Source organism: Nannospalax galili, unplaced genomic scaffold, assembly GCF_000622305.1.
Source record: "Nannospalax galili isolate Female #2095 unplaced genomic scaffold, S.galili_v1.0 scaffold444, whole genome shotgun sequence".
Classification (NCBI taxonomy): Eukaryota; Metazoa; Chordata; class Mammalia; order Rodentia; family Spalacidae; genus Nannospalax; species Nannospalax galili.
In genome coordinates, this window is record NW_008354022.1 from 3,865,938 (window position 1) to 3,878,840 (window position 12,903).

The 12,903-nt window shown below is 44.3% G+C and overlaps 1 protein-coding gene across 8 annotated transcripts in view; it reads right to left on the minus strand.

Moving 5' to 3' along the window:
- The window catches only part of Gtf2i (general transcription factor IIi), an 84,945-nt gene that overhangs the window by 16,780 nt on the left and 55,262 nt on the right, over positions 1-12,903 (minus strand). For all 8 annotated transcript variants that reach the window (XM_008851126.2, XM_008851121.2, XM_008851123.2 and 5 more), the window contains 5 exons: positions 11,214-11,397; positions 8,532-8,590; positions 7,664-7,735; positions 5,330-5,513; positions 4,052-4,110 (listed from right to left, as the gene is read on the minus strand). In XM_008851126.2, the coding sequence (XP_008849348.1) occupies positions 4,052-4,110; positions 5,330-5,513; positions 7,664-7,735; positions 8,532-8,590; positions 11,214-11,397 (558 nt within the window). The remainder of the gene's footprint in view (positions 1-4,051; positions 4,111-5,329; positions 5,514-7,663; positions 7,736-8,531; positions 8,591-11,213; positions 11,398-12,903) is intronic.

The following is a 12,903-nucleotide window of genomic DNA, read 5'->3' on the forward strand; positions in this document are numbered from 1 at the left end:
CCAGGTGTGGTTGGTGTACAGGCTTCGTTATACAATGCTAACCTCTGAGTGCTTTACAGATTTATAACAGCAGCTGAACACACAGCAGGAGGGTCACCATGAGTTTGAAAACAACCTAGGCTATATAGCAAGTCCCTGTTTTAAAAAACATAAAACTAACAGCTTTTGAAGAATGTGTGAGCACACTTAATGGGGTGGGAATGGGAAGTCAGTCACACAGGATATAGGGGACAGCGAAAAGTGTAAAATTTCTGGGGATTTTACGGTTGGTGAGGTGCAGACAGATCCAACATGGTAACTGAGAAAAATTCTACAGTGTAAGGCTATAAACTTAAAATATCAGCTAAGGAGTCTCTATACAGAAGGCATCTGTATGGGCTGGAGAAGATACTAGGTTACTGAATAAAATCCTAGTCACAGGTGCGGGCTACCTCCCTATGAGCTGTTGGCCAGGAAGGTGCATGAGATGCCATACAGCACAGGTCGCTGCTGCCCATTTATTGGTGATGTACAATTAGACTTATTGCTGAAGACAGAGCAAGCTCTGGTTGCAAGGCATTAAGAAATCAAGCTGGGACTTCAACAGGAGCTATCCCCTCTCTGCTGGGTGGCAAATCTAAGTAATGAGTGGTACCATTTAGGCTACTGGGGAGGAACTGTCACATGGTCTTGGTCAGCCAAGGACACAGCTAAACAAGATGTGCCTGCTGGTGTGGTAGTGGCCTTCTGGCCTGGGTTCAATCAGCAGACTTTTTCATTGGATTTGAGGCCAACCCTACGTCAGAGAACCCATGTTTGGTACTGTAAGTACAAGGCAAAGACCTTTAGCTAAAGTAGTCACAGGCCCCAGGTGAGAGGCTCGTGTTACTGTTTCATTAAACAATGTGATGTGCCTGTGAAACTGTCTTCTGCACATCTGTGTTATCCCTGTAAGGACTACTGTTGGCCTTATTGGAAGGATGCTTCTTTTTAATGAAGTGGTTACTGTCAGGATTCATAAGTGGTCAAACTTCTGGGGATAAATGATTTAGAGGCCTACTGTTCAGAAAAGAAGCATACAGCTGCATCACCCCTTCCAAGGTATAGGGAACATTGCAGAAGAGGAAGAAGAAGAGGAAGAGGAAGAAAAGTAAGAAGAGCTAGAGGAAGGGACAGAGTGGTATGGAAGTCTTCCGGGTTTGACATAGCTACTGCTACCTTCAAGTGTCAGAGCAGCTCTGATTACCTACCCAAGTGTCATAAGATCCGGTTTAGCAACATGTCCTCTTGGATAAGTGGGGACATGGGACCCTCATCAAAGATTCCAATCACTTACTCCTGAGCACTCTAGTTGCACGTGGTCTCAAAGTGCCAGGTACACAGGAGGTGGAAGGTTGACTGGGGATGGGACATTTGGGTGCTGCAGCTGCCCAAGTCACTCTTACTCATTGGTACCCCTCACTTATGATACTAGAAGTAACCCCAATAAACTTGCTGGCTCACCAACCTGGACTTGGATGAACTGTCTCTTTACTTTGCTGATGCCCTTTCCAGTATCTGGACCAAACAGTATCAGACCCCAGGAAAGGTCACATAATACTTTTAATTCAATTTTGTTTAAAAACAAAAACTCTGGGGATTAAGGGGGGAAAAAAGGACTTCCTGTGCTCCTGTACTTGTCAAATATCAGAACTGCAGGGAGACGGAATTCACATTTAACTCACATTATAAGTAAGAAAAACAAGTAGCTTTCCCAACAGAAGCAGCAGCTGAGGAACACCCCCACCCCCTACCCCTGCTCTCAGGAGCAGTTTTGCTCTCATTGGCTACCACACAGGTAGCCCTGGCTCTACCTGCTAGCCTGTCTTCTGCTCTCCAACATGTGCGTAGAAACTTAAAGCAAAACTTCACTAATGAAATCAAGTTTTCTCATTAGAAGTAAGCATGGCAGGGCTGGAGTGAGGCTCAGTGGAAAGAGCCAGCCTACCGTGTGCCAATACCACAAAAACAAACAAAAAGAAGAATATGTTATTTCTTAACACTTTTCAAGCTGTGATACATATTGTGTGGCTACTGGCTGACCTGCACTAATTGTCCTATAGACCCCAAGAGCCGAGGACTAGCAATTCAACACACACCCATAAGCCCAACTAGTGTAACCAGTTTACCTTCATAGTACTCAGAATGGTGAAACGTATAAAATTAGGAATATTAAAGATACACTTGGAATCTATGCTTGTGTGTGTGTGTGTGTGTGTGTGTGTGTGTGTGTGTGTATGTTGGGGAGTGTCCTGTAATACAGGAACTCACTATATAGCCCAGGCTGGCTTCCAATGCATGACAATCTCCCTGCCTCAGCCTCCAGAGTCTTAGGGTTACAGGTGTGAGTCACCATGCCTGGCTTTCAGGCTGTCTTCTAAAGTCTCATTTCCTCACATCATATCTCACCACAGATATACAAATTAGGGGCTGGAAAGATGGCTCAGCAGTCAAGAGCACTGACTGCTATTGCAGAGGAATCGGGTTCGAATCCCAGCACCCACATGGCGGCTAACAACCATCCATAACTTCAGTTCTACGGACATCTTCTTCTGACCTCCATGGGCATTGCACAACACGGGCGCATTTACATACATGCAGGCCATACACACAAAATACTACTACTAATAAAAGACCTACAAATTACAGTAACTGTTTCTGAGCATTAGGCCCAAAATGATGAGGAAAAAAAGATACACTTGGAGTGCAAATAAACAAATAAAAGAGTATTTAACGGGCTGGAGAGATAGCTCAGCAGTTAAGAACACTGTTCTTACAGAAGACCTGGGTTTGAATCCCAGCACCCACATGGCAGCTAACAACTGTCTGTAACTCCAGTTTCAGGGGATCCAATGGCCTAATCTGTTCTTCGTGGGCACTGCACGACACGGGTGCACTTACATGCAGGTAATACAAACATACACATAAAATATAAACAATTAAAAAAAAAAAAAGACTATTTGGCCAACTGAGACTTTTGGGGGGGGCGGTGAGACAGACAGGGTCCCAGTATGTGGACCAGGCAGGCCTAGAACTCAGAGAGATCTGCCTGTCTCTGCCTCTGAAGTGCTGGGATTAAAGGTATGCACCACCACACCTGGCAAGGCTCTTTTTTAAAAAAGGTGTGTGTGTGTATTTTTGATTATGTGTGTATGTGTGCCTGTGCATTGGGATGCAGTTACCCTTGGAGGCCAGAAGAGGGTGTCAGATACCCTGGAACTGAAGTTACAGGTAGTTGTGAGCCACCATAGAGATCTTATCTCAAAAAATAAAAGTAGAACTGGGGCTGGAAGGATGGCTCAGGGGTTAGGAGCAAGCACTGCTCTTTCAGAGGACCAAAATTAAATTCCTAGCCCCTACATCAGGTGACTCACAACTGCCTATAATTCCACCTCCAGGGGACCAGTGGATGTACAAACCCAAACATAAACATACATAATTAAAAAAAAATTTTTTTTTAAAGAAAAGTGTTAGAGGAATATAGCTCAGTGATATAGCTCTTACTAAGCATGTATGAGGTGCTGAACTCCATCTCCACTAATGCAGAAAATCGCTTTTTTTTAAAGAATTTTTAAAGCATTTTATTATTTTTATTTTATGTGTACGAGTGTATTGCCTGCATGTATGTGAGTGCACTCATGTTGTGCAATACCACAGATGTCAGAAGAGGGCTTCAGATTCCCCTGGAACTGGAGTTAAGGACAGTTAGTAGCTGCCATGTGGGTGCTGGGAATTGAACCCAGGTCCTCTGCAAGAGCAGTCAGTGCTCTTAACCACTGAGCCATCTCTCCAGCCCCAGAAAATTACTTTTTAAAAAATAGTTGAGCCAGGCGTGGTGGTGCACGCCTTTAATCCCAGCGGGAGGCAGAGGCAGGCAGATCTCTGTGAGTTCAAGGCCAGCCTGGTCTACATAGTGACTTCCAGGACAGCTGGGGCTACAGGGAGACACTGTCTCAAAAAGACCAAAAAAAAAAAAAAAAAAAAAAGTTGAATCTTTGGGGTGTTAAAAAAAAGGGGTTTCAGGTGATCTTACCTGGTGTATTTGTTCGAGGCTGAGTCACTTCAGTTGTATTGTGAGTCAGAAGTTCTGGTCTGTGAAAGCATTATGGACATTAGCAATCAGAGCATTTAGGAGAAATGTCAAGGTCTTTACCACACAGCTCTAAACTGTCAATATTTTTTAATATGGTCCATTCTGCCTTCCTATGCTGGGAAACAAGCTATTTTGGTGACTCTATTTTGGAAAGAATAAATTCTACACACTCATTTGGACCAGGGAACATCGCAAACAGATGTTTACGCATAAGTATGTGTGAAAGCCACTTTTTCCTGCACACCAAAACTCAATCTGAAACACCTGGGCTTTTAAACATTTTATTTATTTATTCTATGTAAATGAGTTTTTGCCTGCATGTATGTAAGTACACCATGTGAGTGCAATGCCTGTAGATGCCAGAAAAGGATGTTGGATCCCCTGGAACTGGGCTTAAAGATAGTTATTAGCTGCCATGTGGGTGTTGGGATCCGAATCTGGGTCCTCTGCAAGAGTAGTCAGTGCTCTTAACTACTGAGCCAGCTCTTCAGCCCCTGGCTTTTTTTTTTTCTCAAGCAGTACTGGGACTACAGACATGTGCCAATATGCCAGCTTACCTGAACCATTTAAATGAGCCATACCACAAAAGCAATGGCCTGGACACCTTACACATTTCCTGTCCCAGGAACTCTCAATACTGATAAGTATATTCAACACATCCCCAACCAGTAAGGCCCAGAGGATCCCTGGCAAGCATCTGTAAATGAAAGTAACAACCTGCCTGCGACTTGCTCTTCTGAATATAGTCACTGTAACTGTCTACACAGCCAGCACAAAGGACCACTGCTTCAGGACCCTTTAATCACCTACTGTTGTTTGAAGCCATCCTTTCCTCTCAGTCACCCGGGCTGGTAGCTTCACACAGGGGGGCATGCAGGCATGCGTGACCCCCTCCTGCCTCCACTGCAGCCACTTCCAAGGGAACACTGTCTTCTCCAGGACACATGAACCACTGACCAGCCTGGGCATGTGTTCTCCTGTCTCTAAAATGCCTTACCTTACTGACCTGACCCAGTATTAAGCTTGCAAGGACAGGCTGCTGTTGAGTCCCATTCTGTGCATCTCAGAATGTTCTAGAGAAACACTTGCTCAATCAATTAACCTAAATGGAATGCTGGGTACAGTGTGGAGAGGAAGGAAGGGGGAGGAAAAGACCCATCGTAACCGTAGAACTTATTAGGAAAAACTTTTTGTTCGTTCTGGAGACAACAATCTCACCTTTTGATGACAAATTTAATTCGATTGCCCACTTGGATGATTTTTTCCAACCGTGGAATTCCGTACCATGAGGGGCTTCGGAAAGGAATGTTTTCTGGAAGTCCTTCCACATAGAGATCATTAGGATGGGCCTCAAACTTTTGGTATGGTACAGCCTTGGCTTCAGTGCTGCCCAGGGCTTCAGCTGAAGGAAAGGAGAGCAGTCAGGACACTCAGAGCTGAGGTCAGAGGATAGTCCACATCCAAAGCTTTACATACTGCAACTAAAGCACAAGACTGAGCTGGGCATGGCAGGTCAAGCCTGTAACCCCAGCTCTCAGGAGGTTGAGGCAGGTGGATAGGGAGTTCCAGGCTGGCCTAGGAGGCACAGAGAGAATGTGGATGTGCGTTGGAGGGGCAGGGTGGTAGATAAAATGCACTTACTAATCTCGTCTGAAACTCTATCCAAACAGCTCTAAAAAGAAACAGCCCAGCATCAGACATCAGGTTGGCAGCCTGGAGGCTCAGAGCCGGGGCTCACTCCTAATGAGCCTGCATTTTTTAGTTCTTAGAAGGATATTTCTTTCACATTTAATCGTCTTCTGTCTTAATTTCTATGTGGATGTGCACATGTGTGTATACAGAGGCCAGAGGTCAACCTCTTTGTGTGCTGGTCCTCAGAAGCCTTCACCTGTTTCTGAGAGAAAAGCTCTCACTGGCTGACCTGAACCTTGTCAAATAGGGAGGCTGGCCAGTCATCGAGCCTAGGGATCCTGTCTGCGCCTCCCCACTGCGTTACAAGTGCATACCATCATGCCCACTCTTCTCTGACATAGGTTCTGAAGATCAAACCTAGGTCTTCACGCATGTAATCACCACCTGAACTATCCCCACAACTCATTTTGTCTTAATTTCTTCCTTTATGTTACCAGGGCCAAATCTGAAGAGCTTAGGTATGTTTGAAAACCACATACAATGTCATCATGATTACAGTAGTAACAGAAATGTGCGCAAGAGAAACAAAATAGTGAGGGCTCAGATTCACACCTGTGGTGACATAGCAAGTCTTATCTGTTAAAAAGGACAAATATATAAACCTAATTTTAACAGGCTTTCTATAAAATAAAATTTTAACAAAAGAAGGCATGTTTGAGTTGAGAGCAGTTACAGAAAAGGGTAGCAGCTGAGCATGGTGGTACACACCTTTAATTCCAGTACTCAAGAGGCAGAGGTGGGTAGATCTCTGAGTTCAGTGTCAACCTGGTCTACACAGTGAGTTTCAGGCCCTTAATCTATTTTCTCTTTATAAATTAAAAAAAAAAAAAAAAGATTATTTTGTAGTACTGGAAATCAAACTCAGGGCCTCCAGCATACAAGGCAAGCTCTACCAAATGAGCCAGATCAGTCCCTTAAGCTGTTTTCTCCACTATGCAGAGAAAAAGCCAAACTGTTTTCCACTGGCCTCTTGTGCAAACTCCTTGACACAGCCAGGTCAGCTTGCTGAACAACACCTGTGAGACTCTTGGGGTGGCTGATTCTTTACTGTACTCATTTCGACAACTAATCCCCAAAAGCAAAGCTGGACTCATCCCCTACAGATATGCATCACTTACTAGACACCTTTCCTACTCATGAACCACAATGATAAGATGGTGGCGACCCAAATAAACAATGGCATTGCTTGATCTATGCTGCTCAATGTCTAGGGAAAGCACTGACGGCAGTGAGGAAGAGCTCTGCGCTATTCCCTGGCTCATTTTCCACCTGATGGAAGGGGGATAGTTGGCCTCCAACTCATGTTGGACAACCAGGGATACAGATGAGGACAGGATACCTTAAATGCTGACTTGGTGGCAGATTGTACTTCATGCCCAGGCACCACCCCACTGCAGTGGAAAAACCGAATGTCTTTCTGAAAAAAAGAAACTAGACCTCTTTCTGCTGCAGGAAGAGAGACTGGTTACAAGGCTGCAATAGTAATCAAGCCAAGTACATGAAATGTTACCAAAAGTTTAAGATGCAAAGTAAAGTGCATGTGGCTGCAACCCCAGCACTCAGAGGCTGAGACAGAGCCTTGTGTTCTAGCCAACCAGGGCTAGACACAGGGACCCTGTCTCAGAGGAAAAAAAAGAAAGCAAGAGGGGGGCTGGAGTGATGGTTCAGTGTTAAGAGCACTGTCTGCTCTTGCAGAGGACCTGGGTTTGGCTTCCAGCACCCTATGGGATGGCTCACAACCACTCCAGCTCCCAAGGATCTGATGCCCTCGCCTGGCCTCTGAGGGAACCTGCACTCATGTACATAAACCCACACACAGACACAGAAAATTTAGTTTAGTCTGAAGGAAATTGGACTTACCAAATTTCTTGCAGAAAAGCTGATCTACCATCTTCCTTAGCTTGGTAATTCTGGCATACCACTCTTCCTTTACTGGAGAACAGAAAGCATAAGTTTTCTCAACTTAAACATTTAATTCTTAGGTTGTTAAATGATATGATTATATAATAACTGAATTTTTCCCTTTCTGTAGCTAAAGTTATTCCTAAGTCAGGAAGTACTCATTACTGAAAAAAGAATGCTGACCCTGACATGGCAGCACTAGCAACAGTTTTCACGGTGCCACAGCTCCACAGAACAATTCCTCTTCAGGGGACAGGCAACAACAAAACACGTGTGACATGCACATGATGGTGTTCATGGCTCCATGCTCTGGAGAGGAGAACTCTCTATGTCCTTGATACTACACGGATTTGATGAGGCTATGCAACCAACAAATGTAGTCTTTTGACAGTAAACTATTTACTCCACTTATGCAGGTAAGAAATGTTGCAACTCTAAAGCAGAACATCATCCTTTTAGTTCTGTCTGCACAGAAATGGAGTATCTATCAATCTATGTATCTATGTATCTATCTATCATCTATCTATCTATCTATCATCTATCTATCTATCTATCAATCATCTATCTATCTATCTATCCCACCTACCAACCATCCATCCACCTATCTACTTATCTTCCTACCTAGCCACCAACCTGTCGATCTATGGCTATTAGTAGGAGAAAAGTGTTATTCTTCTATGGAGTATTAGAAATCTGGAATGTACAAATCTGTAATGACACATTAGTGGTAGCTAAAAGCCATCACTTCAAGTGCACAAAGAAAGCAGCACTGCTATGGGTATTAATGATTCCTGAGCACACTGTTCTGATCTGGCTGGAGACCTACCTCCTGATGCTGGCTTATCCAGTTGTAAATCTTCCCGCGTTGAGTTCAGAAGTTCATGTCTGGAAGGGAAGAATTAAGAGCTGAATACTCACCAGGCAATAGGTAGCATGGTGGCAACATGAGCACACACAACAAAATACTAAATCTTCAAGATCGACTGCAGAGATTCTGGGCTCATACCACTAAACCTAACTTCCCAAGGTTCCTACAGAGTAAAAATAACTGCTAACTGTCTTATAAGGTGCTTCATGGAGCCTGTGTGTTCAGAGTGAAAGCGGAAACCCAGCTATGCACACGCATTTTAAAATTTAGAAATAATTTAATCTTTAATTTTCTATCATATTCAAGACTACCTTCTTTCACACATCTATAATCTGGTTTTTTAAAAAGCTCTAAATATGTTTCAACATTCGTAAGTGCAGAGAAAGAGACACGATGAATTTTCCCTGACAAACAACCCCAGAATGTGCTCTACAAACACTAACTGGTGGATTGGCAGACCTTTTCCTGGGTGTGCAGAAGTGAGTGCCTGCAGAGCAATTCTGAGCTGTCAGAAACTGAGTGACACATAAGGCTCAACAACAGTGGTAGGCTGGAGGCTGTGATGCAAAACATTATCTGACTTTTATAAAATCAGTTTTTAGACTAGCAAAGCAGTGAGGTTTTTCTCAGGACATGGAGATACCATGAACCACAATTCCTATCCATACACTGCCTCACACTTTTAAAAGCAAAGACTTCACTACTGTTTTCAAGCGTGGAAAACAATTGTTACTTTTTTTTTAAAGACAGGGTCTCCCTGTAGCCCTAGCTGACCTGGAACTCACTATGCAAACCAGACTAGTCTTGATCTCACAGAGTTCTGCTGGCTTCTGCTTTCAGAGCCCTGGATTTCTGGGCATGCCCTATGCCCAGCCCTCTTCTCTCTTTTTATTGTTCCTACTCAGATGTCACTAGATAGAAGCACCCCAGCATCATTTCTTTTTAATTATTAATTTTTCTTGACTTTTTGTGTGTGTGTGTTTTTAAGACACTGTCTCCCTGTAGCAACAGCTGGTGGCCTGGAACTATGTAGACCAGGCTGGCCTCGAACTCACAGAGACTCATCTACCTCTGCCTCCCAAGTGTTGGGATTAAAGGTGTGCACCGCCATACCCCAGTGTCTTTTTCGTCTTTTTTGAGACAGGGTCTCCTTGTAGCCCCAGCTGTCCTGGAACTCACTATGTAGACCAGGTTGGCCTCGAACTCACAAAGATCCGCCTGCCTCTGCCTCCCAAGTGCTGGGATTAAAGGTGTGCGCCACCACGCCCGGCTCCAGTATCATTTTTTAGATCTACTAGACTGGTAGTCTTCTGGCCCTTTCATCTTAAATTCAGGCTTGCTACTGTATTTCAGTTTCCTACACAGCCATATCCCACCTATGCCTTGTGAGGGCACACACTCTGCCTCATGGGTACAGATTTCTTTCATCTTCATTTGCTGTACCACTTCATAAATGTTCTTCTTAGCCTTTATTTTTATGTGTGTTTTGCCTGCATGTATATAAGTCCTTCATGTGTGTACAATGTCCATGGATACCCTGGAACTGGAGTTATGGACTGGAGTTAGCTGCCATATGGTTGCTGGGAACCAAACCCAGGTCCTCTGCAAGAGCACCTAGTGCTCTTATCCACTGAGCTGTCTCTCTAGCTCCTCTTCTTGTTTCATAAACCTACTGTTGAAATCTTGGTTAAGAAATAGGGCAGAGGCACCTGGCAAGATGGCTTTAAAGGTGCCTACTGCTAAGCCTGACAACCTGAGTTTGATCCAAGGAACCCACATGGTGGAAAGAGAGAACTAGGTTCTGATGTTCTCTGATTTCCGTTCCATATGCCAAACAAAATAAATAGTAAGACCTCCCCCAAACCAAGCAATACAGAAGTGCATGATGTGGCCATTTAAGATGGAGCATTAGAGCCGCCCCTCTGGCCACTGTGCTGTTTACTTCTCTGTATAGAAGACAGAAAGCAAGGACGTGTCCAGCATTCTGCCTCATTCATCTTCCAAGGGCTCACTGCTTTTAATTCTCCAAATGTACACTAACATGTTTGTTTTAATGTTTTCAGGCCTAAAAGTAGGACACTCCTGACACTGTGGCTCCTTTCCTTAGTGTACACACTGAACATCATCAGCAATGGTTACTGCCCATCAGGTGTAGGTGTGGGCAGGGTTATGTTTCAAAAGACAACCTTGGTATGGCCGAGACACTCCTGTACACACATACGCATTACAAAGTGGAAGACTGGCCAGGGAGATGGCTCAAGACTTGAAGTGCTTTTTGTGCAAGCAAGAGGCCAGGGCTCAGACCCTGGCACCCATAAAAATGCCAGGTAGGCATGGAGGCCTCAGTGAGCAGAGACAGGACCCCTGGCAACCTGGCTAGCTAGGCTAGATCAATCAGGAACTCTGGGTTTAACTGAAACCTTGCCTCAGTGAATAAGGTGGAAGAATGATGGAGGCAATTAACCTTGGGGCCTTCCAAACACACACATGTCCAAATATACACAGATATATACGTGCCTATCACACATGGAAAATAAACAGTAATTTAAGCTTTTCAATACAGCCCTAGTGATTAATGAATATTTGTCTCAATAAAAAAGATGCACCAACCACAACAGACAAGAGCCCCGCACATCTTACTTTTTAATCACAAAGCGGATCCTTTCCTTTGCCAGCAATATCCTCTCAAGGCGAGGAATGCCATATGTCGATGGCCTTCGAAAAGGAATCCCTTCTGGAAGCCCTTCTACATAAAGGTCTTCCACATGGGACTGGAAAAGAGGGTATGGAATCGTCACCGGACCTTTGGCTTTTATAGCTTGAGCTTGAGGATGGAAAGAGAAAGACACTATTACAAGACGAGGCCCCTGAGGACTTTCCAGAAAGAACCACAGCCAAGTATGCAGTGAGGCTTTGTCTTTTTTTTTTTTTTTTTTTTTTTTTTTTTTTGGGACAGGGTCTCCCTGTAGCCCCAGCTGTCCTGGAACTCACTATGTAGACCAGGCTGGCCTCGAACTCACAGAGATCCGCCTGCCTCTGCCTTCCGAGTGCTGGGATTAAAGGCGTGCGCCACCACGCCCGGCAAGGCTTTGTCTTCACAATTATGTTTAAGCCAAAAGCACACTAGTCATTACCTATCATGTACAGAGTTGAACTGTCACATTTCTAGAAGGTGAACATTAGTGTAATTACTACTGGATTTATGAAAGGATTTCTTTCCACTGAAGGGAGGACTTTCCTGAACTGCAAAACAGCCATTTTAACTATGGGTAAAATAATACAACACTATAGACTTCACAGCCTGAAGGGCAGGGTCAGCAAGTGTACCAAGTGAGCCCCACCACAGAGCTCACCACCAGCCAGCCATTACTCTGTGTAGAAATATAGATGCTAAACATCAGTGTTTGTATTAATGTTTTAAGTACACTGGATATATTGGTGGTTGAGAAGGACACAGAGCATGTACTTTCCTAATCCCCTAAACCCAGACACCAAGATGCCCCTGACTAAGCTCACACTCAACCCACTGGCAGGTGTAACCTGTAAAGACTGCTGTGCTGACTTCACAGCAGTCGGTAAACCTAACTATCTTATGGACAGAAGAATCTAATGAATCTCAATCCAACAGAAGCCCCTTTAAAAGCCTTGGTTTCAATGCATGAAAAGTACAAACTATGGAACTGCTGTCACACGAAGTAATCCACCTTAACTCAGAACGGAGCTAAAATGAACAACAGGAAGGAAATGCAAAGAGCAATCCTGGACTCTGAAGGAGCTGGGCACTCTGTGAGGCCTCACATTAGCTCTTCAGATATACTTCCATTCTTCTGCCTTCCACAAGACAGGAGGCTCAGAGGGATATGGCATCTGCCCTGGACCCAACTTGACTCTGACTGCTTCTGCCTCAACTGTGTTCCACTCTGAAATGGGTAAGGCCTAACTAACCAAAAGGAAGAACGCTGAGCAGGCCTTAAGCAAGTAAGGGAAGCGTGCCACATTTAACAAGCTTATTCTAAGTCTAGACCTCACTTAAGGATATCACCTATGGTTAGGAAATACACATTCTTTTCAAATTTATTGAGGCAAACAACACCAAAACATTTATGCCAAAATACCTCATTCAAGTATCTGGCTGCTACAGGCTAGTGCTGTGATGCTGTGCAAAGCCCAGAGCAGTGATGACGACCCACAGCCAGCTACTGCATAGGCCAAGGCAGGAAGTTCCCATGAGCCCAAGCTGGAGGCCAGCCTGAGCAAAGCAGTGAGACCTTGTCTTGAAAAATAAAAAAATTGATGTGATCCAGAATTGCACAGCTACTTAGTCTATTGT